General features: G+C 38.0%; 1 protein-coding gene and 1 pseudogene across 7 annotated transcripts in view; one reads left to right on the plus strand and one right to left on the minus strand.

Moving 5' to 3' along the window:
* MPP6 (membrane palmitoylated protein 6) overlaps positions 1–27755 on the plus strand; it is a 135552-nt gene that overhangs the window by 47891 nt on the left and 59906 nt on the right. For 6 of the 7 annotated variants that reach the window (XM_027539346.1, XM_027539347.1, XM_027539349.1 and 3 more), the window contains one exon: positions 16997–17115. In XM_027539346.1, coding sequence (XP_027395147.1) covers positions 16997–17115 — 119 coding nt within the window. Of the gene's footprint in view, positions 1–16993; positions 17116–27755 lie in introns of all 7 variants that reach the window. The other variant, XM_027539348.1, reaches the window with a different exon arrangement.
* LOC113891375 lies at positions 10903–13069 on the minus strand (annotated as a pseudogene).

Consider the following 27755-nt stretch of genomic DNA (forward strand, 5'->3'; position numbering starts at 1 on the left):
ACTTTACAATATTGTATTAGTTTTGCCAAATATCAAAATGAATCTGCCACAGGTATACCTGTGTTCCCCATCCTGAACCCTCCTCCCTCCTCCCTCCCCATACCCTCCCTCTGGGTCGTCCCAGTGCACCAGCCCCAAGCATCCAGTATTGTGCATCGAACCTGGACTGGCGACTCGTTTCATACATGATATTATACATGTTTCAATGCCATTCTCCCAAATCTCCCCACCCTCTCCCTCTCCCACAGAGTCCATAAGACTGATCTATACATCAGTGTCTCTTTCGCTGTCTCGTACACAGGGTTATTGTTACCATCTTTCTAAATTCCATATATATGCGTTAGTATACTGTATTGGTGTTTTTCTTTCTGGCTTACTTCACTCTGTATAATAGGTTCCAGAGGCCTGTATTTTCTTTTTGATCTTCTGTCTGGATGATCTATTGTTGAAAGTTGGGTCTTAATAGCCCCCACAATTAATGTATTATTGTTGCTTTCTCCTGTTATGGTTATTAGTATTTGCCTTATATATTTTGGTGCTCCTTTGGGTGCATATTTACAATTGACTTATCTTCTTGGATTGATTCCTTGACCATTATGTATTGTTTTCTTTATCTTATAAATCTTTATTTTAAAGTCGTCATTTTTCTGATAACTGTGTCGCTACTCAAGTTTACTTTTGATTTCCATTTGCATGGGATACCTTTTTCCATCCCCTCAATTTCATTCTGTGTGTGTCCTTAGATCTGAAGTGATTTTCTTATAGATAGCATATATATGGGTCTTGTTTTTGTCTTTATTCCACTTGTCTATGTCGTTTGGTTGGAGCATTTAATCCACTTAAATTTAAGGTAATTATTGATGTGTATGTTCTTATTGCCATTTTATTAATTGCTTTGGATTTGTTTTTCTAGCCTTCCTCTTTTGTCCTCTTGTGATTTGATGACTAACTTTAGTGTTATGTTTGGATTCCTTTTTCTTTTTTGTGTGTATATCTAGTAGATTTTTAGTTTGTGGTTACTAGGTTTTGATATAGCTGTCTATATATCAGCAAGATTGTTTTAAGTTGCTGGTGTTTTGATTTCAATTGCATTTCTAATGCCCTGCATTTGTGTTCTCTTCTCACAGTCATTGGTTTTGATACCATATTTGTGTGTGGATGACTTCCTACCATTATGTTTGCCTTTACTGGTGAACTTCTATTAAATTTTAATAAAAATTTTTATTTTATGTCTTTTTACTGAATGATATTGTAAAAAGTTAGAAATATGTTTATGTGTAAGTAGTGCTTCTGTAAAAGCTTGCCATTTTAGTAGACTAAACATTGAAAAGGTAGCATTTCTATCTTTGTGGCTTATTATACAGTTTGTAGAAAGTTAATAGCTTTAAGATTATTGCTTTGTAAACTATACCATATTTATCTGATTCTGTTTTATATGGAAGTTTTATTTATAAATAACAATATATAACTTGAAAGTGAAAGTGTTTAAGTGTTAGTTGCTCAGGTGTGTCCAACTCTGTGCGACCCCATGGACTATAGCCCATCAGGCTTCTCTCCATGGAATTCTACAGGCAAGAATACAGGAGTGAGTAGCTATTTCCTTCTCCAGTGGATCTTCCCAATCCAGGAATTGAACCCAGGTCTCCTGCATTGCAGGTGGATTCTTTATTGTTTGAGCCACCAGGGAAGCTCATATAACTTGAAAGCAATTCTTTATTTTTGGTAACAGAAAAATGTTACATTTTTGTGATTGAAACTCTGTTACTGAGAACTTGTGATGTACCACACTGTGGGCTAGTTGCTGAGAATATAGATTTGAACAGGACAGATAAGATTTCTGTGCTTATTACTTAAGAGTTTAGAAAGAAAATTATACAGTAAATAAATACTTATCAACATCATTTGTTTTATCAGAGTTATAAAGCTTAGACTACTACAAAAATGTGCATTAGAAGAATTCACCCTAATTGGAGCCTCCAAGGACATATAGGAATTTTGCTTCTGAAGGACCTGTATGAATTAAGTTCACAAAGGTGATGTTAAGTTAGGAGTTGTTTACATCAGGACAGGGGAAAGATTGTGGTGGCTAAAGCCACAAAGGTTGGTACAGATTGTTGAAATTAGCAATATATTTTAAAGACTTAGAGGCCATATAATTTACATTGTAATAAATATCTTGTGGGTGAGAGATGTGTATGTGTGTATGTGTAAGAAGCTCTTGTGTGTGTATATGTACATATGTGAATGTGTGTAGGAAGCTCTTATATAGTCTGGGCAAAAAATGATGATAGCTAGGACTCATGATGGGAAGAAATTTTTTGATTGCAGAAATATTTAGGAGGTGGAATCTACTGCTTCCTTTACTCCAGTTCAGTTTCTCTTCCTATCACTTCCAAACTTTCAAATATTTTTGCTATTTTATTTCTTTTCTTCCCTCTTTATTCTTATGGGTTAAAAAAAAAAAAACTTTATTATTACTTTGCTTCTGTTTTAATAGAGATTCTAGAGGGAAAGACTATAAACTTAAGTAGTCAATCTACCATATCTAACTGAAGCCTACCCCCCAATGATTTGAAATGTCACCTTCTGCATATATTAAATCCTATTTAGCTTGTCAGGATTTCTCTGTTACTGTGCCAATACCACACCAGTTTAATTTATAATGTTTTTATATGTGATAGCACCAGCACCTTCTTTACACGTGATTTTTTACAAACATATTGGCTGGTTTTACATATTTTCTCTTTCAAGTAAATTTTAGAATAGCTTTACCACAAAATCCTGTTGGAATTTGTTAGGATTTATTCATTCATTTTTTTCGTATGAAATGTTTTGGAGAGAATTAATATTTTTATAGAATTGGATTGTCCTATGCCAGAACATGGTCTCTTCATTTATTTATTTTAAATATCCTTTGTGTGTGTGTGTGTGTGTTAGTTGCTCAGTTGTTTCCGACTCTTTGCAACTAGAGAATGCCAGGCTCCTCTGTCCTTGGAATTCTCCAGGCAAGAATACTGGAATGGTTTGCAGTTCTCTTCTCCAGGGGATCTTCCCTACCCAGGAATTGAACCCAGGTCTCCCACATTAGTCAGGCACTTTACCATCTAAGCCACCAGGGAAGCCCAAGTATCCTTTAGTATATTTTATATTTATTGCATATCTATCTGAACATTTCTATTTTAGCCTTATTTCTTATTTGTAAATTTTGTTGCTGTCGTGAATGTAGTTTCTTTCTCTCAGTGATGTTTTTTAATTGGTTTTTACTGTTATTTAGAAAAACTTTTGATTTTTCTATATTGCTCTTGTGTCTACCAAGACACAAGTCAAACTCTTATAACTTCAATAATTTTTCAGTTGATTCCTTAGTCTTTCTCCTAAGTAGATAGCTATAACCTGTGTATGTTTGTTTCTTTTGTAACATCTTTCTACGTTGATTAAAACATTCAGTAGAGATTTCAAAAGTAGTAATCTTAAGGAAAGTTATGACCAACCTAGATAGCATATTCAAAAGCAGAGACATTACTTTGCCAACAAAGGTTTGTCTAGTCAAGGCTATGGTTTTTCCTGTGGTCATGTATGGATGTGAGAGTTGGACTGTGAAGAAGGCTGAGCACCAAAGAATTGATGCTTTTGAACTGTGGTGTTGGAGAAGACTCTTGAGAGTCCCTTGGACTGCAAGGACGTCCAACCAGTCCATTCTGAAAGAGATCAACCCTGGGATTTCTTTGGAAGGAATGATGCTAAAGCTGAAACTCCAGTACTTTGGCCACCTCATGCAAAGAGTTGACTCATTGGAGAAGACTCCGATGCTGGGAGGGATTGGGGGCAGGAGGAGAAGGGGACGACAGAGGATGAAATGGCTGGATGGCATCTTGACTCGATGGACATGAGTCTGAGTGAACTCCGGGAATTGGTGATGGACAGGGAGGCCTGGCGTGCTGTAATTCATGGGGTCGCAAAGAGTCGGACACAGCTGAGCGACTGATCTGATCTGATCTGATCTGAATCTTAGTGGATATTCTTGTCTTGTCCTTGACTTTAATGGTGAAGCTTCTGACGTTTCTCCATTAAGGATAATGCTTCGTACAGATTCTGATATAAAATTATTCTGGTTTTCTTCTAGTCATTTAATGGTAAGATTTTCCGATCAGATCAGTTGCTCAGTCGTGTCTGACTCTGCGACCCCATAAATCGGAGCACTCCAGGCCTCCCTGTCCATCACCAACTCCCAGAGTTCACTCAGACTCACGTCCATCGAGTCAGTGATGCCATCCAACCATCTCATCCTCTGTCGTCCCCTTCTCCTCTTGCCCCCAATCCCTCCCAGCATCGGAGTCTTTTCCAATGAGTCAACTCTTCGCATGAGGTGGCCAAAGTACTGGAGTTTCAGCTTCAGCATCATTCCTTCCAAAGAAATCCCAGGGCTGATCTCCTTCAGAATGGACTGGTTGGACCTCCTTGCAGTCCAAGGGACTCTCAAGAGTCTTCTCCAACACCACAGTTCAAAAGCATCAATTCTTTGGCGCTCAGCCTTCTTCACAGTCCAACTCTCACATCCATACATGACCACAGGAAAAACCATAGCCTTGACTAGCCGGACCTTTGTTGGCAAAGTAATGTCTCTGCTTTTGAATATGCTATCTAGGTTGGTCATAACTTTCCTTCCAAGGAGTAAGTGTCTTTTAATTTCATGGCTGCAGTCACCATCTGCAGTGATTTTGGAGCCCAGAAAAATAAAGTCTGACACTGTTTCCACTGTTTCCCCATCTATTTCCCATGAAGTGATGGGACCGGATGCCATGATCTTCGTTTTCTGAATGTTGAGCTTTAAGCCAACTTTTCACTCTCCACTTTCACCTTCATCAAGAGGCTTTTTAGTTCCTCTTCACTTTCTGCCATAAGGGTGGTGTCATCTGCATATCTGAGGTTATTGATATTTCTCCCGGCAATCTTGATTCCAGTTTGTGTTTCTTCTAGTACAGCGTTTCTCATGATCTACTCTGCATATAAGTTAAATAGACAGGGTGACAATATACAGCCTTGACATACTCCTTTTCCTATTTGGAACCAGTCTGTTGTTCCATGTCCAGTTCTAACTGATGCTTCCTGACCTGCATACAAATTTCTCAAGAGGCAGATCAGGTGGTCTGGTATTCCCATCTCTTTCAGAATTTTCCACAGTTGATTGTGATCCACACAGTCAAAGGCTTTGGCATAGTCAATAAAGCAGAAATAGATGTTTTTCTGGAACTCTCTTGCTTTTTCCATGATCCAGCGGATGTTGGCAAGTTGATCTCTGGTTCCTCTGCCTTTTCTAAAACCAGCTTGAACATCAGGAAGTTCATGGTTCACATATTGCTGAAGCCTGGCTTGGAGAATTTTGAGCATTACTTTACCAGCGTGTGAGATGAATGCAATTGTGCGGTAGTTTGGGCATTCTTTGTCATTGCCTTTCTTTGGGATTGGAATGAAAACTGACCTTTTCCAGTCCTGTGGCCACTGCTGAGTTTTCCAAATTTGCTGGCATATTGAGTGCAGCACTTTCACAGCATCATCATTCAGGATTTGAAATAGCTCAACTGGAGTTCCATCACCTCCACTAGCTTTGTTCATAGTGATGCTTTCTAAGGCCCACTTGACTTCACATTCCAGGATGTCTGGCTCTAGTCAGTGATCACGCCATCGTGATTATCTGGGTTATGAAGATCTTTTTTGTACAGTTCTTCTGTGTATTCTTGCCATCTCTTCTTAATATCTTCTGCTTCTGTTAGGTCCATACCATTTCTGTCCTTTATCGAGCCCATCTTTGCATGAAATGTTCCTTTGGTATCTCTGATTTTCTTGAAGAGATCTCTAGTCTTTCCCATTCTGTTGTTTTCCTCTAATTCTTTGCATTGATCACTGAAGAAGGCTTTCTTATCTCTTCTTGCTATTCTTTGGAACTATGCATTCAGATGTTTATATCTTTCCTTTTTTCCTTTGCTTTTTGCTTCTCTTCTTTTCACAGCTATTTGTAAGGTCTCCCCAGACAGCCATTTTGCTTTTTTGCATTTCATTTCCATGGGGATGGTCTTGATCCTTGTCTCCTGTACAGTGTCATGAACCTCATTCCATAGTTCATCAGGCACTCTATCTATTAGATCTAGGCCCTTAAATCTATTTCTCACTTCCACTGTATAATCATAAGGGATTTGATTTAGGTCATACCTGAATGGTATAGTGGTTTTCCCTACTTTCTTCAATTTAAGTCTGAATTTGGCAATAAAGAGTTCATGGTCTGAGCCACAGTCAGCTCCTGGTCTTGTTTTTGCTGACTGTATAGAGTGTCTCCATCTTTGGCTGCAAAGAATATAATCAATCTGATTTCGGTGTTGACCATCTGGTGATGCCCATGTGTAGAGTCTTCTCTTGTGTTGTTGGAAGAGGGTGTTTGTTATGACCAGTGCATTTTTTTGGCAAAACTCTATTAGTCTTTGCCCTGCTTCATTCCGTATTCCAAGGCCAAATTTGCCTGTTACTCCAGGTATTTCTTGACTTCCTGCTTTTGCATTCCAGTCCCGTATAATGAAAAGGACATCTTTTTGGGGTGTTAGTTCTAAAAGGTCTTGTAGGTCTTCATAGAACCGTTCAACTTCAGCTTCTTCAGTGTTACTGGTTGGGGCATAGACTTGGATTACTGTGATATTGAATGGTTTGCCTTGGAAACGAACAGAGATCATTCTGTCGTTTTTGAGATTGCATCCAAGTACTGCATTTCGGACTCTTTTGTTGACCATGATGGCTACTCCATTTCTTCTGAGGGATTCTTGCCCGCAGTAGTAGATATAATGGTCATCTGAGTTAAATTCACCTGTTCCAGTCCATTTCAGTTCGCTGATTCCTAGACTGTCAACATTCACTCTTGGCCATCTCTTGTTTGACCACTTCCAATTTGCCTTGATTCATGGACCTGACATTCCAGGTTCCTATGCAGTATTGCTCTTTACAGCATCGGACCTTGCTTCTGTCACCAGTCACATCCACAGCTGGGTATTGTTTTTGCTTTGGCTCCATCCCTTCATTCTTTCTGAAGTTATTTCTCCACTGATCTCCAGTATCATAGTGGGCACCTACTGACCTGGGGAGTTTCTCTTTCAGTATCCTATCATTTTGCCTTTTCATACTGTTCATGGGGTTCTCAAGGCAAAAATACTGAAGTGGTTTGCCATTTCCTTCTCCAGTGGACCTCTCCACCATGACCCGCCCATCTTGGGTTGCCCCACGGGCATGGCTTAGTTTCAGTGAGTTAGACAAGGCTGTGGTCCTAGTGTGATTAGATTGACTAGTTTTCTTTGAGTATGGTTTCAGTGCGTTTGCCCTCTGATGCCCTCTTGCAACACCTACAGTCTTACTTGGGTTTCTCTTACCTAGGGCGTGGGGTATCTCTTCACGGCTGCTCCAGCAAAGCGCAGCCATTGCTCCTTACCTTGGACGAGGGGTATCTCCTGACCGCCGCCCTTCCTGACCTTCAACGTGGAATAGCTCCTCTAGGCCCTCCTGCGCCCGCGTAGCCACGGCTCCTTGTACGGCTCCTTGTACGTGGGGTTGATCCTCCCGGCCACCGTCACTGGCCTAGGGCGTGGGGGCGTGGAGTAGCTCCTCCCGCCCACCGCCGCTGGCCTCGGACGCGGAGTAACTCCTCTCGTCGCGGCCCCTAACCTCGGACGCGGGGTAACTCCTGTCGTCGCGGCCCCTGACCTCGGACGTGGGGTAACTCCTCTCAGCCGCCCCCCACCCGCCCCCCCCCCCCCGACCTCGGACGATGGGTATCTCCTCTCGGCCGGCACCCCACCCCCACCCCCCGACCTCGGACACAGAGTAGCTCCTCTTGGCCTTTCGTGCACCGTCACAGTCTGGTACTCTGGGCCGCTGCCCCTGACCTCATTTTCCATTAGGAATATTAAATTTTATTTCTTGTATTTGAAGCATTGAGGGTGGTATACTGTCATATATATTAAATTATATTATATATTTTAAAGTTAAACTGGGCTTCCTAGGTGGCACTAGTGGTAAAAAAACCTGCCTGCCAATGCAGGAAACGTAAAAGACATGGCTTTGATCCCTGGGTCAGGAGGATCCCCTGGAGGGAGGGCATGGCAACCCACTCCAGTATTCTTTCCTGGAGAATCCTGTGTATAGAGGAGCCTAGCAGGCTACAGTCCATGGGGTAACAGAGTTGGACACGACTGAAGCGACTTCTCATATATGCACGCACAGTGTTAAATTATCTTTACATTACTAGGGTAAACTGTGCTTGTGTGTTGTTATTTTTTAAGACATTGTTAGATTCATTTTGCTAATATGTTGTTTGGGATATATGCATATATACTCATATGGAGTTTAGTATTAATATATACTTTTTATTGAATTTTGAAATCCATATAGAACTCAGAAGGCTTTTGATCTCCTCCTGTGTTTTGCTTTAAAATGTGAATAAATCTCTTTCTTAAAGGTTTGGTACAACTTATTCTCAAACCTATCTAGGCCTAATGTCTTTTTTAAATGGTAGATCTTTGAAAACCTTTTGAATTTCTTCCATTATGATCTGTTTCAATTTTTACCTTTTTCCTAAATTTCAGTAATTGACATTTCACTAAAAAATCCTTGCTTGACTACATTTTTAAATAAAGTTGTTCATTGTGTTTTCTTTTATATCTTATGCCTGCAGTTATTTTTTTGTTACATTTCTGAAGTTATTTGTGTCTTGTCTTTTATTAGTCACACTAGCCGAGTATCAGCCTTTTTTTTATTTGCCTTTTGAAACAGCCAGTGTAATGATCAGATCTATGGCTATTTTTTTTTCCTCTAGGATTAATTTCTGCTTTCCCTCTTAATTCCTTCTCCTAGTTTTTCATGATCCATAACAGGTTTTCCATGCTTTTTCTCTCATTGCCCTTTCTAGTGGGAAAATTCTTCAGTTTGATTCTTGCAATCCCCACTCCTAACCCCGCCCCCCACACACTAATTTAATTTAATCTTGTTCTTTCTTTGGCTCTTTCTTTTTTCTTTCTCCCACCCTCCCCCCCTTTTTTTAAATAACCTCCTAATAAGAAGTAAGCCTGTTTCTTTGGCAGTTAATGTTTCTTGAAATTCAGTTCAGGTAGTTCAGTCGCTCAGTCATGTCCAACTCTTTGCGACCCCATGAACCGTAGCATGCCAGGCCTCCCTGTCCATCACCAACTCCCGGAGTCCACCCAAACCCATGTCCATCAAGTAGGTGATGCCATCCAACCATCTCATCCTCTGTCGTCCCCTTCTCCTCCTGCCCCCAATCCCTCCCAGCATCAGGGTCTTTTCAAGTGAGTCAGCTTTCCGCATCAGGTGGCCAAAGTATTGGAGTTTCAGCTTCAGCATCAGTCCCTCCAGTGAACACCCAGGACTGATCTCCTTTAGGATGGACTGCTTAGATCTCCTTGCTGTCCAAGGGACTCTCAAGAGTCTTCTCCAACACCACAGTTCAAAAGCATCAATTCTTCAGTGCTCAGCTTTCTTTATAGTCCGACTCTCACATCCATACATGACCACTGGAAAAACCATAGCCTTGACTAGATACACCTTTGTTGGCAAAGTAATATCTCTGCTTTTGAATATGCTATCTAGGTTGGTCATAACTTTCCTTCCAAGGAGTAAGCGTCTTTTAATTTCATGGCTGCAATCACCATCTGCAGTGATTTTGGAGCCCAGAAAAATAGTCTCATTGTTTCCACTGTTTCCCCATCTATTTCCCATGAAATGGTGGGACCAGATGCCATGACCTTAGTTTTCTGAATGTTGAGCTTTAAGTCAACTTTTTCACTCTCCACTTTCACTTTCACCAAGAGGCTTTTTAGTTCCTCCTCACTTTCTGCCATAAGGGTGGTGTCATCTGCATGTCTGAGGTTATTGATATTTCTCCTGGCAATCTTGATTCCAGCTTGTGCTTCTTCCAGCCCAGCGTTTCTCATGATGTACTCTGCATATAAGTTAAATAAACAGGGTGACGATATACAGCCTTGACGTACTCCTTTTCCTATTTGGAACCAGTCTATTGTTCCATGTCCAGTTCTAACTGTTGCTTCCTGACCTATATATAGGTTTCTCAAGAGGCAGGTCAGGTGGTCTGGTATTCCCATTTCTTTCAGAATTTTCCACAGTTTATTGTGATCCACAGTCAAAGGCTTTGGCATAGTCAATAAAGCAGAAATAGATGCTTTTCTGGAACTCTCTTGCTTTTTCGATGATCCAGCAGATGTTGGCAATTTGATCTCTGGTTCCTCTGCCTTTTCTAAGACCAGCTTGGACATCTAGAAGTTCACAGTTCATGTATTGCTGAAGCCTGGCTTGGAGAATTTTGAGCATTACTTTACTAGCATGTGAGATGAGTGCAATTGTGTGGTAGTTTGAGCATTCTTTGGCATTGCCTTTCTTTGGGATTGGAATGAAAACTGACCTTTTCCAGTCCTGTGGCCACTGCTGAGTTTTCCAAATTTGCTGGCATATTGAGTGCAGCACTTTCCAGCGTCATCTTTCAGGATTTGAAATAGCTCAACTGGAATTCCATCACCTCTACTAGCTTTGTTCGTAGTGATGCTTCCTAAGGCCCGCCTGACTTCACATTCCAGAATGTCTGGCTCTAGGTGAGTGTGAGTGATCACACCATCGTGATTATCTGGGTTGTGAAGATCTTTTTTGTACAGTTCTTCTGTGTATTCTTGCCATCTCTTCTTAATATCTTCTGCTTCTGTTAGGTCCATACCATTTCTGTCCTTTATTGTGCCCATCTTTGCATGAAATGTTCCCTTGGTATCTCTAATTTTCTTGAAGAGATCTCTAGTCTTTCCAATTCTGTTGTTTTCCTCTCTTTCTTTGTGTTGATTGCTGAGGAAGGCTTTCTTATCTCTCCTTGCAACTTGGTGAGTTACATTCTTGCTTTTAGTTTTCATGTTTAGTTATTCTTGTTTTGTTCATATTTTTTTGAAGGGTATAGATTAAATATATTAATTTTTCTCTAGTTTACTTAGGAATCCCATTTGTATGTCATTGAATCTAGCTTCTGATTAGAGTCCATCCTCTTTAATAGAGGAGGAGGAGTGAAACTTGTAGGAAACTTACCTTCTGAGTTTTGGGACTTTCCTTTCTTCCTGGAATCTCTGAGTAAAATGGGACACTTCCCTGCTTCTCTGGATCCAACTCAGCTTTGTAGCATTCTCACTATATGAAACAGCTTTCTGTTTCATGTATTGAGGTTTTATGTGTAAGAGTTGCCTTATGGTAATCCATGTTAGAGTGCTTATTATAGATCTAATTAATGTTTTAATAGTTTATAAGGTTAATTCTCTCGCTGCTCCTTGTTATAATTTTTGCATATTTTCTTGTGTATCTTTGATATGCTTTTAGGATGACTTAATTAAAAAGAACTATTTTATTTTTTGATCATGTTATTAGATCACTAATTTATAAGCCAGTGAATTGGCTTGTTAGGGGCAATTGTTTCTTCACACTGTCCAATAATATCCCAACAAGTGAGGGAGATGGGATTATGCCAGGTATTAGAACATTATTTATTTTATTCACAGCAGAGTATGAAATGAAGGTGTCAGGGCAGATGCTTTCAGGTTTGACCTCCTGGTGCAACTAGAGCACCAGGGTGGATTGTTGCACCCGCACTCACCACTTCACCTAACCTCCTCACCAGTTTCTCTCTGCCTTTCCTGCCTGTCAACTCTGAGACACCCAAAACCCAGTTTTCATTCAAAAGGGGAAGATAGGGAAAATTCCAAGACCCCTCACCTCAACTCTCACCATTGTGATTAAATAACCTGGAACAGGGTAGGTAAACTAAGTGAGAATTTTTTGATAGGAACATTAAGAATGACATCTGAATTCAACTCCAGAAAAGAGCTCTACCAGGAGACAGTAAAGCCTTATCAGATGTTCTGAAACTGCTCATAAGAAAGTGCTAGAGAGTGGTCCTCTAGGTATGAGCTCTAAAAGGTCTGGACTCAGTGGGGCTTTGGCTGGTCCAGTCTGGGCCTTCAGAATCCAATGACCTGGGCTGCCTGGCAAGCACAATGCAGTTGGTCTGTCTCAGTCTTCCGTGAGAGTCCTTCAGTTCCATCACAGAATGCTCCCCAATGTGTTACACAGTTGACCCTTCAACAGCACAGGTGATTAAGGCCACCCACCCTCTGCACAGTGGAAAATCCCTTTATACTGTCTCTGCAGTTCCGTGTTGGCAGACTCAACTAGCAACAGATGTTTAGTACTCTAGTACATATTTCTTGAAAATAATCCACATATAAGTGGACCTGAGCAGTTAAAATCCATGCTGTCCACTGTAGCTTCCTTCAAGATCTTCGGTTTGAGAAGCATATGTTTACTCTTCTCACTGTAGCGGAGGTGTGTCACCTGTTGGTTGTTGGGCCACTGGGTTAGGTTTTGGCTATTGACTGGTGGTGTGCTGAGAGCTCCCACTTTGAGATTTGACCACAGGCACTAGCTCAGTCAGGGCCTCCTGAAAGTTTTGGTACTCTTTCTGGCCACAGAAAGAGTCCTGTGTCCCATAGGCTGTCTCGACATCCAGCAAGGTATCAGTGAGGGCTTTGCATATACCCTTGAAAAGAGTGTTAGTGTTTCAGAAGATGTAGCAGATGGGATCCAAAAATCTTGCCCATTAAGGAATAAGGATTCTGGCTGTCAGCTTGAAGTAGGTTTTCAGAGACACAGATGGTGGCGAGGTTTCATCCTGTGCAGATAATTGTAGCAGTTCTGACTTCCAGCTGTAGCAGTCTTGGACCATCCTTCATGAGGAGGCAAGGTTTGTACTTGATATCCCAGAGTCTGGGATACTCAGATATCATCTCCTCTTTGAAGTCTTTGGGGGCATGAGGCCTCTAGGGATATGAGGTCAATTTCAAGATTTCATTATGAATCTTATGATTTACTTTTTCACAAAAATTAATAGCAGTACACATACCAGATTCTTGTCAACCTTAACCAGCACACCATTCACCCAGACTGGCTTCCCTAACCTGTGCTGAACTGCAGCAGTTTACCCTACTACCCTGCCTCCTCAGCCCAAGTTCCCTGGAGCTCACCGTCCAGGTCATTTTCCTAGTGAATCGGGGGAAGACCAAGCCAGGATTAGCCTGAAAACATGGTTATTTAGGGGATCTATGGTAGTTTTATTAAGTGAAAGTGAAAGTCACTCAGCCGTGTCTGACTCTTTGCAGTCCCATGGACTATACAACTCATGCAATTCTCCAGGCCAGAATACTGGAGTGGGTAGCCTCTCCCTTCTCCAGGGGATCTTCCCAACACAGGGATCGAACCCAGGTCTCCCACATTGCAGGTGGACTCTTTACCAGCTGAGCCACCAGGGACGTCCAAGAATACTGGAGTGGGTAGCCTAGCCCTTCGCCAGGGGATCTTCCTGATCCAGGAATCAAACCAGCATCTCCTGCATTGCAGGTGGATTCTTCACCAACTGAGCTATCAGGGAAGCCCAGTTTTATTAAAACTCTATTAAATATAAAAATTAGTTTGGGAATGTTTGGCAACTCTAGATTCCCTTTCACAACATGGGATATGACTGGCTTATAAGTTTTTGTTTAGATTTCATATATTAAAAAATCAGTAACAACTTATAAAGATCTTCAAAATAACCAAGGATATATTTCACAGTCTCTGCCACTTTTCTTTCTGTTTAATTAAGCATAAAATACAAAAATTTAAACATCTCAAGAACCAATATAAAAGATATATTAAAACAAAATCTTCTATACAACTGGCAGTTTTAACACCAGCTAGATGTTTGATGATATTAAGGAATTATTGTTATTTTATTAGATGTGCTAACAGTATTGTTACATTATTTTAAAAAAAAGAGTCCTGATCTTTTACACATAAACACTCAAATATGGTATTTGGGATTTGCCTCAAAGTTAACGTAGGACAGAAAGTATATAGGAGTATGAAACAAAATTGGCCATGAGTTGCTAATTGTTAGAGCTGATAATTATTGGGTTTGCTGTAGTATCTTTTTTGTATATGTTTGGAATTTTCCATAATAAAAATAAAGGCAAATGTAGAATGTCGAAAGAAAAAAGTCCTCATAAAAAAAAATACTTATGAAAAGTAGAGCTGACTACATTTATAGCCACAGGGTAAAAATACTAATACTTCTGAAGATTGTTGGTTCTGTTGTTCCCTGCCCAGAGTACACTTTGGACCTCAAGCAAAATTATGAAGTAGACTTTGCTTATATTCTTTATTTCCTAGTGTCGACTTCATCTTAGCTCCATATCAGTTTTCTTTCTGCTTGTTGTAAATGCACATTTTTCTCCCATTCACCTCTTTACTTCCCAAATTGTAACTTACTTCTTCCTACTGAGTCGGAGACCTAAAGATGAACCTGTCCCAATTAAAGTGCAAGAGAAGACTACTCAGGATAGAGTTTATGAAGGTAGAAGTTGGTAGTAGTTCTGTTTGAGCATTTGGAAAAATTACTGATAGAAATGTGAGAAGTTTGTTGGAATATTGTGGGGAGAAACTTGTAGGAGTCCTATATGAAAAGCACTAACTGTTGATTTTATTTAAAAATTGCCAGTCTGCAGAGAGGGAAAAGTAAACGCTTTACTAGTACGATTAGCTGCTGCTGATGATGCTAAGTCGCTTCAGTCGTGTCCGACTCTGTGCGACCCCATAGACGGCAGCCCACCAGGCTCCCCTGTCCCTGGGATTCTGTAGGCAAGAACACTGGAGTGGGTTGCCATTGCCTTCTCCAATGCAGGAAAGTGAAAGTGAAGTCGCTGAGTCTTGTCCGATTCTTAGCAACCCCATGGACTTCGGCCCACCAGGCTCCTCCACCTATGGGATCTTCCAGGCAAGAGCACTGGAGTGGGGTGCCACTGCCCTCTCTGACGATTAGCTAGTACTATGCTAACAAAAATAAATAATGCCTAAAATAAGTATGTCAAAAAGTAGCAGTATTAGCATATTATCCAGTGATAGTTATGATTAAAAGAAACCGCAAATTCAAAGCAGTTACTTATGGATGGGATCATTTGGGAGGGAGTCTGACAGCATGAAACAAAGAACTACTGTGTTTTATTATAAGCAACTTAGTAATACAATGTCTTTTTACAATGTTTATGTTTTATTTTCATAAAAATATGAAAAAAACAAACTACAGTATTAGTATACTTATTCTAAAGATTCATCAAGGGAAAAAAACTTATTAATAAAACTAATCTGAATAAAATTAAGATTGTGATTTTGAATGTAGTAGGAATCTAGCTTCACCTTCTTCAAATGCATATCCAGTTGTCCCAAATAAAAGGCTGTTCTTTTCTTCTTTGAACTATCTTGCCACTCTTGTTGTAAATCTATTAACCATAGAATGGGTTTATTTATGGATTCTCAGTTATATGTCTATCTTTATGCTGGTACCACAGTTTTGATTACTAGTGAGTCTTCCAGCTTTGTTCTTTTTGAGGATTGTTTGGCTATACTGGATTTACTGTATTTCCCACATGAATTTTAGGATCTGCTTATCAACTTCTACCAAAGAGGGTGAGGGAAACTGAGATTTTAATAGGGACTACATTAAACTTATCGATCAATTTGAGGCCTGTTGCCATCTTAACAATATTAAGTCTTCTAATCCTTAAAATTTGGTATCTTTTTATTTATTTGTCTTTAATTCTTTCAGTGATATAATATAGCTTCACTGTAAAATCCTGCACTTCTTTTGTTACATTTGTTTCTAATGATTTTATTGATTTAATGCTATTGTAAAATGAATGGTTTTGTTAATTTCATTTTCAGAGTGTTTATTGCTAGTGTATAGAAGTACAAATGATTTTTGTACTTTTTTGCAACCTTACTGAGCTCATTTATTAGTTCTAAAAAGTTTTTTGTATATATTCCTTAAGATTTTCTGTATATGAGATCATATCATTGGCAAAAAGGGAAAGTTTTATTCATTTTTTTGTCTGGATGCCTTTTTCTTTTTGTTGCCTAGCTGCCATGGCTAGACCCTTCAGTACAATGTTGAGTAGAAATGACAGGAGTAGACATCCTTGCCTTGTTCCTGATCTATGGCAAAGCATTCAGCCTTTCATCATTAAGTGTGATGTTACCTATGGGGTTTTTGTAGATGCCCTTGAGCAAAGGAAAATTTCCTTCTGTTCCTCGACAAATTTTTATTTTTTTAGCATGAAAAGGTATTTGATTTTGTCAAATGCTTTTTCTGTGCCTGTTGAGATACCATGTGGTTTTGTTCTAGTAATAGTATATAACATTGATTATCATATGTTGATGAGCTACGCTGTATGTACTCCTGGGATATCTACTAGGTCATTGTGTACAATCCTTTTCATATGTTGCTGGATTCAGTTTGCTAATATTTTATTAAAGATTTTTGCATCTGTGCTTATAAAGGATATTGGCTGTAGTTTTCTTGTGATGTCTTTGTCTGGATTTAGTTTCAGGATCTCACAGAATAGTTGGAAAGTGCTCCTTCCTCTTCTACATTTTTTTTCAAGCTTGTAAAGTAATGATTTTAGTCTTTAATGTTTAATAAAATTCGATAGTCAAGTCATCTGATTCTGGGCTTGTTGGAATGAAATTTCTTGATTACCTAATCTTTTTATTTTTTTATTGGTTTTTTAGAATTTTGTGTTTCTTCTTGAGCAATTTTTTAAAATATGAAAAATAAAAAGAAAGTATAAACTTCTAAGTATGTATTAGATAATCTGATAAAGGCCCAAACTGCATGTAAAAACCTGTCCTGTTTCTAATTCATGGGAAGTCAATTTGAAATTTATACTGTTTAACAGTTCAGTTTTTCTAATGTGTTTTTCAAGAATGTTTATTGTTAATGTATTTTTATTTGATTTATTTTAAAATCATATTTCATAATAGTTTGGAATTTAAGGTTTGCTTCTTTTTTTTAATACTGCTTTTATCTCAGCAGCAATGCAGCAAGTGTTGGATAACCTTACGGAGCTGCCCTCATCTACGGGAGCAGAAGAAATAGACCTAATTTTCCTCAAGGGGATTATGGAGAATCCTATTGTAAAATCACTTGCTAAGGTATATTGATTTGTTCATAAGATAACTAAATTCTTTTTAAATTGTTTTTACAGAGGTCTTTTCAGATTAGTGTTTTAGAACCTAAGTGAGGTATAACTTAGGCTTAGTTAGCAAATGATAACAGTTAACAACTAATGAAATCTTACTTTACACACAAATCAGACTATTTTGCTTCTCTATTGACTTTAAAGTTTTAGGGGAACAATAACTGAACAGTTGTATTATAATGGAAGTCTGTGAAAAAGAATGTGATTTTGTCTCCATTTTCAACAACAGCAAAGTACTGATTTTCTTCTTTTATGTTAGACCATATACCTGTTTTTCAATTTAGTTCTTGACTTCCTATAACTAGTTATTTTTGAAAATTTTTTTATAATCTGATATTTTTAGTCTATTTCCATAATCAGCTCTGTAGTAATCTTTTTTACTCATCCAGAAATATAGTTTTACAACCATTTTTGGTCCAGTTTTATTTCAATTACAGTATTTCCCACAGTAATTTTTATAAATGTCACTTAAACTTAGCATATTAACTGTTTCACAACCCTCCCCTCCCATTCTTCAGATGATTTCTTGCTTTTAGGAACGTATGCCATACACTCTCTCTGACCTTTTCTTTCCTTTATTTTTTTAATAAGATATTGAATACAGTTTCTTTTGCTATTCAGTAATATCTTGTTACATCTCTGACCTTTTCTTCATGTAATCATCTTGTCATTCTTGGAGTGTTGATTTTTATCCTTTCCTGAGATCATTTTTTGTAACATAGTCTATTACTTCTTTTCTTCTAAGACTTCTGAAAAATCATACTTTTCCTATGTGTTCTAATAGTAAGAGTGAGTTAGTGATGCAGTTCTTCATTTTATTCATAAATGTAATCATTCTAAGGTCACATGATATGAAGGCTTTGGTTCCTAAGTAGAAACTAATTCACTTACAGATCACCCAACTAGAATTTTTATTGTAGTCATGTTTGACTGTAGTCTTTCCAAAATTTATTAGGAATTCCTTTAATAATAATACATAGGATATAATTTACCTTCAGATTTAAGCTTCATGTCACAGATATCAATCACTATGCTGTGTTGAGATAAATAGCTTCAGTGTCTTAGAAATAAGTAAGTTAAGTGTTAGTCTCTCAGTCGTGCCCAACTCTTTGCAACCCCATGGACTGCAGCCCACCAGGCTCTTCTGTCCAAGAGATTTTCCAGGCAAGGATACTGGAATGGGTTGCTATTTCCTTCTCCAGGGAATCTTCCCAACCCAGGGATTGAACCCAGGTCTCCTGCACTGCAGGCAGACTCTTTACTGACTGAGCTACAAGGGAAGCCCTAGAAATAAGTAAGGGCTGTTTAAGCCTATTAGTTAAATGGCTCACTCTGAGCTCTTACTGCCACTTTAAAAATAGTGTTTTATTCCTCCCTTAATGTCATACCTACCTTACTGTTGGTTGTCAGTTTTTTTTTCTCAGTGTACCTCTTACATCCCATCCTCATGTTTATTTAAAGCTTTAAGATATAGATCAAGAAACTCAATTATATTATGCAAGGCATCTTATAATGTGCTTATTGTTTATAAGAGTTTTTAAAAATTGCTGTTTCATCTTTGCAAAAACATAAATTGAAAACTAGGATTTAAAATAGAAAAATTATTTGCCTAAGGTCACTTATCTAGGAAATGACAGAAATACTTAGGCCAGGTCTTATTTCTTCAAATTCTTTTTTTCTTTCTTCCACAGAGCAAGTTGTGTGTCTCTCTGTGTATATTCTTGAGAATTTCTGTGCATAAAAAAATTACTGATTTTTGTGTCATTGACGTTAGCCTTATTTGAAGGTCATTTTTGTTCACTATTCTCAGCAACTGAAATGGCTGCATAACTTTTGAGCAGCTGAAATGCTATTGTGATCTTTTGATGATAAAATTGAAATAGAAAAAAAAAGAATCACTCAGTAGTAAACAACATTCAAGCAGCTTCTCAATAAATAGAAGCAGTGGTAGTTGAATATTCCTACATTGAAGGTAAAGAAATCCCAGAAGAAAGAAAGGACTTCTGCTTCCAAGAAAGAAATGTGAAGTCACAGCAGGCCAAAACTCCCAGTACCAGTAGGGGGAAAGATGGATTAACTGCTAAAGAAATAGCGAGGGTACATTCCTAGACTTGGGGAGAGTCAAGAGCATGTGACTAATAATCATGAGAAGAACAAAAGAAACAGTCTTATAAATAATCCTTTTTAAAGTTTATATGCAAAGATTTTTAAGGAACATTTTTAATAAAGAAAAGAGAAAAAGACATTTAAAATATTACTGGAAAATAAGAGTCAAAAACAATCAAATGGTTATTCGAGAACTCAAAAATACAATATCTGATTAACAGCTCATGTGATGGGTTTAATAGAAGACTAAACACAGCAAACAAGAAGACTAACAAATTTGAAGACAGGTCAATTGGGAAACATCTAAACTGAAATTCATAGGAAGGTACATATAGAAAAGACAGTATGTGAGACATACTCAAAAGGCCAAATACACATGTAGTTAATATCCCAGAAAGGGGGCAGGGGATGGGGCAGAAGAAACAGTGCAAGACACAATGATCAAGAATTTTTAAAACTAATGAATAACATCAATTGAGAAATTCAAGAAGCCAAATGAACCCCCTGGCAGGGAAAAGAAAAAGAAAAACATTCCTTTGAATATCACAGTCAGACTCCTGAAGATCAAAGATGAAGTGAAAATCTGTAAAGTCCCTGAAGAAGAAAGACATATTACCTTTAAGGACAAGCAGTAAGACTAATAGCTATAAAACAGGAACTATGAAAGTCATAACAGAGTGGATTGAGATCATTAAGGTGCACAAAGAAAAACACTGCCAACCTCAGATTCCCTCTTCAGGAGAACAACCTTTGGAAATAAAAGCAAAATAAAGGTTTTCTTTTTAGACAAAGTCTGAGTAAAATTATCTCCATTTACTCAGCAAGAAATGCAAAACGAAGTTCTTCAGGCAGAAAGAATGACAACGGAAAGGGAGTAAATATAATACTGATTTTTAGGATGAAGTGATGGTAATGTCTTGTGGCATTGATAGCATGTATATAAATGAAATATGTGAAGATGATAGACCAAAAAGAAGGAGAGACTTTGTGATTCAGATAGATATAAGATGCTGTTGTTGTCAAGGAGGTGGTCAAAGTAATATCTTAAGGTTGTATAAAAAGGTTAGGGATGCATATTGAGATCTTGAAGGCAGCCACGAAAGTAAAATTATAAGAATGAACAAATTCCACCCAAACCTTAAGGGTGAGAAAATAGACTTGAATTACCTTCATTCCAGAAACAACTAGAAGAGTTAGCAAAAAGGGTGGAAGGGAGTGGCCATCTTCAGATATGGGACAACAAGCAGCACAGAAAGGAGAGAAGTGAGGTGAGCATTATGAAACTGTCTCAGGCCTGTTTCCATGTCTAGTGCAGAAAGAAGTATAAACAGCCCAGCAGTCTTAATAGAGCTCAGGATTTGGGGAGAAGGAGGTGACTGGACCTTGTGTGGCAGAGTACTGGGGAGGAGGAAGCTAACCCAGACCAGACCTGGAGATCTGCTTAGGGATGCCTTCAAATCTCTGGCTGAGTGCTAACCTGTGCATATGTGAGGCATGCCTCTGGAGTCCAAGGAAAGATCCACTGGAAAGCACAGTAGGCCAAACAATTTCCAGGGCTCAAAAGGGCGGGGAGATAGTTTAGTTTGCATTCCCACCAGCCTGAGTTGAAAAGTCTTCATAATATGCAGGATATTGGGCATAGTTCACACTAAGTTTCTTATAACAAATCTAGGAAACTAGTTACAGACTACAGCAAAATCAAACTAAAAATTAATAACAAAGTTATTCCCCAAATCCCCAAATATGTCAAAGAGCATTCTTCTAAATACCCGTAGATCAAAGGAGAATCACAAAGAAACATAAAAAATATTTTGAATTGAATAATGTGAAAATATATAAAAGAATTTCTGGGGTGCAGCAAAGCAATGCTTAGAGGGAAACGCCTGTATTAGAAAAGAACAATGTTTAAATCAATGATTATATGTATACCTTGAGAAAATAGAAAAAGAACAAATTGAAATATGCAGAAAGTAAATGAAAAAGATGAGTGAACATAAAAAGATGAAGAAAATCAATATAACTTTGAATATATTAATAAAATTGGTAAACCTCTAGCTAGACACAAATTATCATTATCAGAAATGAAAGAGAGGACATTGCTGCAAATCCAGCAGACATTGCAAGAATAATAAATATTATGAACAACTTTGTGGCAATAAATATGATAACTAGAGGAAGCTAATTTCTTGAAAGACACAAATTACTAAAGTCCACAGAAGAGTGGATACCCTGTATCTGTTTTTTTATAATTGAATATTTGCAGTTTAAAACCTGAAGCTTCAGCCTGTATGAGTTCAAAAGAAAATTCTATCAAACATGTAAGGAAGAAATAATACCAATTTTACATTATTTATTCTAGAAAAAAGAAAGGAAAACATTTCCAATTTTGTTTTACTAGTCTTGATGTTACCCTGATATCAAAACCAAACTGCAGAACAGTATCCTTAGTGAATGTAGACTAAAAGTTCTTAAGAAAATATTAGCAAATTAAATCTACCAACTTACAAAAAGGGTAATACCTCATTACCAAGTGACTTTTGTCTTAAAAATACAAGCTGCCTTCACATTTGATAACCAATAAATGTCACCATTTTAATAAGAAAAATCATATGATTATATTCATAGTTGCAGGAAAAGCATTTTATGAAATTGAACATCCATTCCTCATAAAAACTCAACAAACTTAGAATAAATGCCTCAACCTCATGAAGGGCATCTGTTAAAACCCCATGGTTTTAACAGTGACTTCTTTCTAAGATCACTTCTATTCAACTTTTATCACTTCTATTCAGCTTGGTACTAGGATTCTTTGCTAGTGCAAAAAGACAAGAAAAAAAAAAGGGTATACTGATTGAAAAAGAAAAAATTAACTGTCATTTTTTAAGGATTATGTTACCATCTATGTCAAAAATCCTAAGAATCTACCAGAAGGGGTTTTTTAAAAAAGCCCTGTAGAACTAATAAGTGAATTTAGCAGGAACACAAGATAAAAATTACTCTATGTAAATCAATTATATTTTTATATGGTAGCAGTGAACAAATTGGAAATAGTAATTTAATAGGAATGAAATTTTTTAAATGTGTGTAAGACGTATAAACTGGAAACTATAAGACATTGTTTAAAGGTATACATGTATACTTACATAAAGAAATTGGAAGACTCAATAATCTTATAATGTAAATTCTCTGCAAACTGAGCTGAAGATTCAGTATAATCCCAGCCAGAATTTCTACTGTGGATACGGAAATTTATAATGGGCCAAGACCAGACAATTTTAAAAAGTACAAAATTTGATGCCTTCCACAACCTGGAAGGATTTCAAGGATTATTGTGACTCTATAGTAATAAAGACAATGTAGTATCAACGTATAGGTCAACAGCACAGAAGAGAGTCCAAAAAGAGACTACCACATGTGTAGTCAACTGACTTTTTGCACCATGATAATTCAGTGCAGAAATAATAGTCTTTTCAATAAATGTCACTGAAACAGTTGAATATTCATATGTTAAAAAAAAAACCTTTTTACCCTACTCTGTGTCCTAAAATTAGCTAAAAATAGATCATAGCTCTAAAAGTAAGAGCAAAGACTAAAATATTCTAAAAGAACACATAAGGAAAAAGAAAACTCTTTGTGAATTTAGATTCTTAGGTAAGACATAAAAAGCATGAGGCATAATGAAAACTTTGATTAATTAGATTTCCCCTGAAAAAGACACCGTTAAGAAAAATAAGGTGTGCTACAGACGAGAAGAGGACTGGATGAAGCACGAGCTGGAATCAAGATTGCCGGGAGAAATATCAATAACCTCAGATATGCAGATGACACCACCCTTATGGCAGAAAGTAAAGAGGAACTAAAGAGCCTCTTGATGAAAGTGAAAGTGGAGAGTGAAAAAGTTGGCTTAAAGCTCAACATTCAGAAAACGAAGATCATGGCATCCGGTTCCATCACTTCATGGGAAATAGATGGGGAAACAGTGTCAGACTTTATTTTTTTGAGCTCCAAAATCACTGCAGATGGTGACTGCAGCCATGAAATTAAAAGACGCTTACTCCTTGGAAGGAAAGTTATGACCAACCTAGATAGCATATTGAAAAGCAGAGACATTACTTTGCCAACAAAGGTTCATCTAGTCAAGGCTATGGTTTTTCTAGTGGTCATGTATGGATGTGAGAGTTGGACTGTGAAGAAGGCTGAGCACCGAAGAATTGATGCTTTTGAACTGTGGTGTTGAAGACTCTTGAGAGTCCCTTGGACTGCAAGGAGATCCAACCAGTCCATTCTGAAGGAGATTAGCCCTGGGATTTCTTTGGAAGGAATGATGCTGAAGCTGAAACTCCAGTACTTTGGCCACCTCATGCAAAGAGTTGACTCATTGGAAGAGACTGATGCTGGGAGGGATTGGGGACAGGAGGAGAAGGGGATGACAGAGGATGAGATGGCTGGATGGCATCACTGACTCGATGGACGTGAGTCTGAGTGAACTCTGGGAGTTGGTGTTGGACAGGGAGACCTGGCGTGCTGCGATTCATGGGGTCGCAAAGAGTCGGACACGACTGAGCGACTGAACTGAACTGATCCTAAAAAGAAAGCTACTCATTTATTGCTGATATGGTACCAGTAATGCAAAATGATACAACTACTTTGGAAGGTAGACTGGCAATTTCTTAAAAAGCTGAGCATTGTGTTACCACATAATCCAGTGATTGTGCTCCTTGACATTTACCCAAGTGAACTGTTAATTTGTGTCCACATAGAAACATACACATGAATGAATGTAATGGCTTTATTCATAATTGACAAAGCTTGGAAGCAACCAAGGTGCCCTTCAGTAGGCGTATGGATAAACAAAGTGTGGTACATCCATACAATGGAATATTACTCAGGAATAAAAAGAAATGAATTACAAAGCCATGAAGTAACCTTCATGAACTATGGATGGAGAACTATCTATGGAGGTTCATGACATTGTATAGGAAACAGGAATCAAGACCATCCCCAAGAATAAGAAATGCAAAAAAGAAAAATGGCTGTCTGAGGAGGCCTGACAAATAGCTGTGAAAAGAAGAGAAGCAAAAAGCAAAGGAGAAAAGGGAAGATATACCCATTGGAATGCAGAGTTCCAAAGAATAGCAAGGAGAGATAAGAAAGCCTTCCTCAGCGATCAGTGCAAAGAAATAGAGGAAAACAGTAGAATGGGAAAGACTAGAGATCTCGTCAAGAAAATTAGAGACATCAAGGGAACATTTCATGCAAAGACGGGCTCGATAAAGGACAGGAATGGTATGGACCTAATAGAAGCAGAAGATATTAAGAAGAGGTGGCAAGAATACACAGAAGAACTGTACAAAAAAGATCTTCATGACCCAGATAATCACAATGGTGTTAATAGTGATAATCACACTCACTCACCTAGAACCAGACATCCTAGAATATGAAATCAAGTGGGCCATAGGAAGCATCACTAAGAACAAAGCTAATGAAGGTGATAGAATTCCAGTTGAGCTATTCCAAATCCTGAAAGATAATGCTGTGAAAGTGCTGCACTCAATATGCCAGCAAATTTGGAAAACTCAACAGTGGCCACAGGACTGGAAAAGGTCAGTTTTCATTCCAATCCCAAAGAAAGGCAATGCCAAAGAATGCTCAAACTATTGCACAATTGTACTCATCTTACATGCTAGTAAAGTAATGCTTAAAATTCTCCAAGCCAGGCTTCAGCAATACATGAACCGTGAACTTCCTGATGTTCAAGCTGGTTTTAGAAAAGGCAGAGGAACCAGAGACCAACTTGCCAACATCCGCTGGATCATAGAAAAAGCAAGAGAGCTCCAGAAAAACATCTATTTCTGCTTATTGACTATGCCAAAGCCTTTGACTGTGTGGATCACAATAAACTGTGGAAAATTCTGAAAGAGATGGGAATACCAGACCACCTAATCTGCCTCTTGAGAAATTTGTATGCAGGTCAGGAAGCAACAGTTAGAACTGGATATGGAACAACAGACTGGTTCCAAATAGGAAAAGGAGTTCGTCAAGGCTGTATATTGTCATCCTGCTTATTTAACTTATATGCAGAGTACATCATGAAAAACGCTGGGCTGGAAGAAGCACAAGCTGGAATCAAGATTGCCGGGAGAATATCAATATGCAGATGACACCACCCTTATGGCAGAAAGTGAAGAGGAACTAAAAAGCCTTTTGATGAAAGTGGAGAGTGAAAAAGTTGGCTTAAAGCTCAACATTCAGAAAATGAAGATCATGGCATCTGGTCCCATCACTTCATGGCAGATAGATGGGGAAACAATATCAGATTTTATTTTGGGGGGCTTCAGAATCACTGCAGATGATGATTGCAGCCATTAAATGAAAAGACGCTTACTCCTTGGAAGGAAAGTTATGACCAACCTAGATAGCATGTTAAAAAGCAGACATTACTTTGCCAAAAAGGTCCATCTAGTCAAGGCTATGGTTTTTCCAGTGGTCATGTATGGATGTGAGAGTTGGGCTGTGAAGAAAGCAGAGTACCAAAGAATTGATGCTTTTGAACTGTGGTGTTGGAGAAGACTCTTGAGGGTCCCTTGGACTGCAAGGAGATCCAACCAGTTCATCCTAAAGGAGATAAGTCCTGGGTGTTCATTGGAAGGACTGATGTTGAAGCTGAAACTCCAGTTCTTTGGCCACCTGATGTGAAGAGCTGACTCATTGGAAAAGACCCTGATGCTGGAAAAGATTGAGGGCAGGAGGAGAAGGTGATGGCAGAGGATGAGATGGTTGGATGGCATCACCTATTCGATGGACATGGGTTTGGATGGACTCCGGGAGTTGGTGATGGATAGGGAGGCCTGGTGTGCTGCAATTCATGGGGTCTCGAAGAGTCGGACACGATTGAGCGACTGAACTGAACTTAACTAACCTTAAATACTTATTACTAGGTAATATAAGCCAGTCTGAAAGGCTATACACTGTATGATTCCAATCATATGACATTCTGTAAAAAGTAAAAAATAGAGAGACGGTACCAAAAGAGTCAGTACTTGCCAGAATTGGGGGGATACAAAGGAGGGGTGGTTTGGTGGAGTACAGGACATTTTTAGGGCAGTGAAGCTACTCTGTATGATACTATTAGGGTGTATCAATGACTTTATGCATTTGTCAAAACCATTGGAATTGTACAAAAGTGATAATAAATAGATAAACTAGAGGCTTTAATTAATAATGGTGTATCTATACTGGCTAATTAATTATAGCATTTATCATATTAATACAAGATGTGAATAAAGGAAACTAGGGATAGGAGAGCAGATATATGGGAATTCTCTGTGTTTTCTGCTTATTTTTTTCCATAAATTTTAAACCTTATTAGGTAATGTCCATAGTGTACTTTAGGGTTCACTCTTTCTGTTGTACATTCTATGGGTTTTGACAGATGTATAACAACATGTAGTATCTTTTTCTGGTTTTGGTATTAGAGTAATGCTGGCCTTTATAGATTGAGTTAGCAAGTGTTTCCTTTGCCTTCTGTAAGAGACTTAAAAAATGGTGTAATTTCTTCTTTAAATATTCGGTAGAATTTACCAGTGAACACATCTGGACCTGGTGATTTCGGAAGATTATTATTATTGATTTAATTTCTTTAACAGATACAGGGCTACTCAGATTATCTGTATCTTCTTTTGTGAGTTTGGTGAATTATGTTTTTCAAGGAATTGTTCCATTTCACCTAGGTCATCAAATTTATGTGCATGGATTGTCCAACCATTCCTTTATTATACATGACATTAGTAGTAATGGGCTCTTTCATTTCTGATATTAGTAAATTCATATCTTCTCTTTTTTCTTAGTTAAGCTGGTAAGAAGTTTATCAATTCACTTTTTTCAAAGAACCTGCTTTTGGTTTCTTTAATTTTATGTTTTCAATTTCATTTATTTCTGCTCAATACTTTATTATCTCTTTTATTTAGCTTGTATTTAATATGATATTTTGAGTTTCCTAAGGTGGAATTTTTTAGATTATTTATTTTAGATCTTTATTCTTTTCTAAATATGCATCCAGTGCTATAAGTTTCCCTTTAAATACAGCTTTCACTTCAACCCATACATTTTATAAGTTGTATTTTCATTTAGTTCAGATTTTTAAAAAAAAATTTTTTTGAGATTTCTTCTTTGCCCCATGTCTTATTTAGAAGTATGTTGATGGGTCTCCAACAAAGGTAGGTGGAATTTTTATTATACTTTATATGCTCTTTATTCTTATAAGCTTGCTAAGGTGTGTTTTATGGCCCATGTTGTGTTCTAACTTGGTGAAACTTCCATGTGAACTTGAGAAGAATGTGCACTCTGCTGTTGGATGAAATTTATTGGTGTTTTGTTCAGTTCAACTCTATCCTTACTTATTTTCTGCCTGCTGGATCTCAGAGGAGTATTAATCCAACTATAATAGTGGACTGATCTGTTTCATATTGAAGTTCTATCACATTTTGC

Source organism: Bos indicus x Bos taurus, chromosome 4 (genome assembly GCF_003369695.1).
Source record: "Bos indicus x Bos taurus breed Angus x Brahman F1 hybrid chromosome 4, Bos_hybrid_MaternalHap_v2.0, whole genome shotgun sequence".
Classification (NCBI taxonomy): domain Eukaryota; kingdom Metazoa; phylum Chordata; class Mammalia; order Artiodactyla; family Bovidae; genus Bos; species Bos indicus x Bos taurus.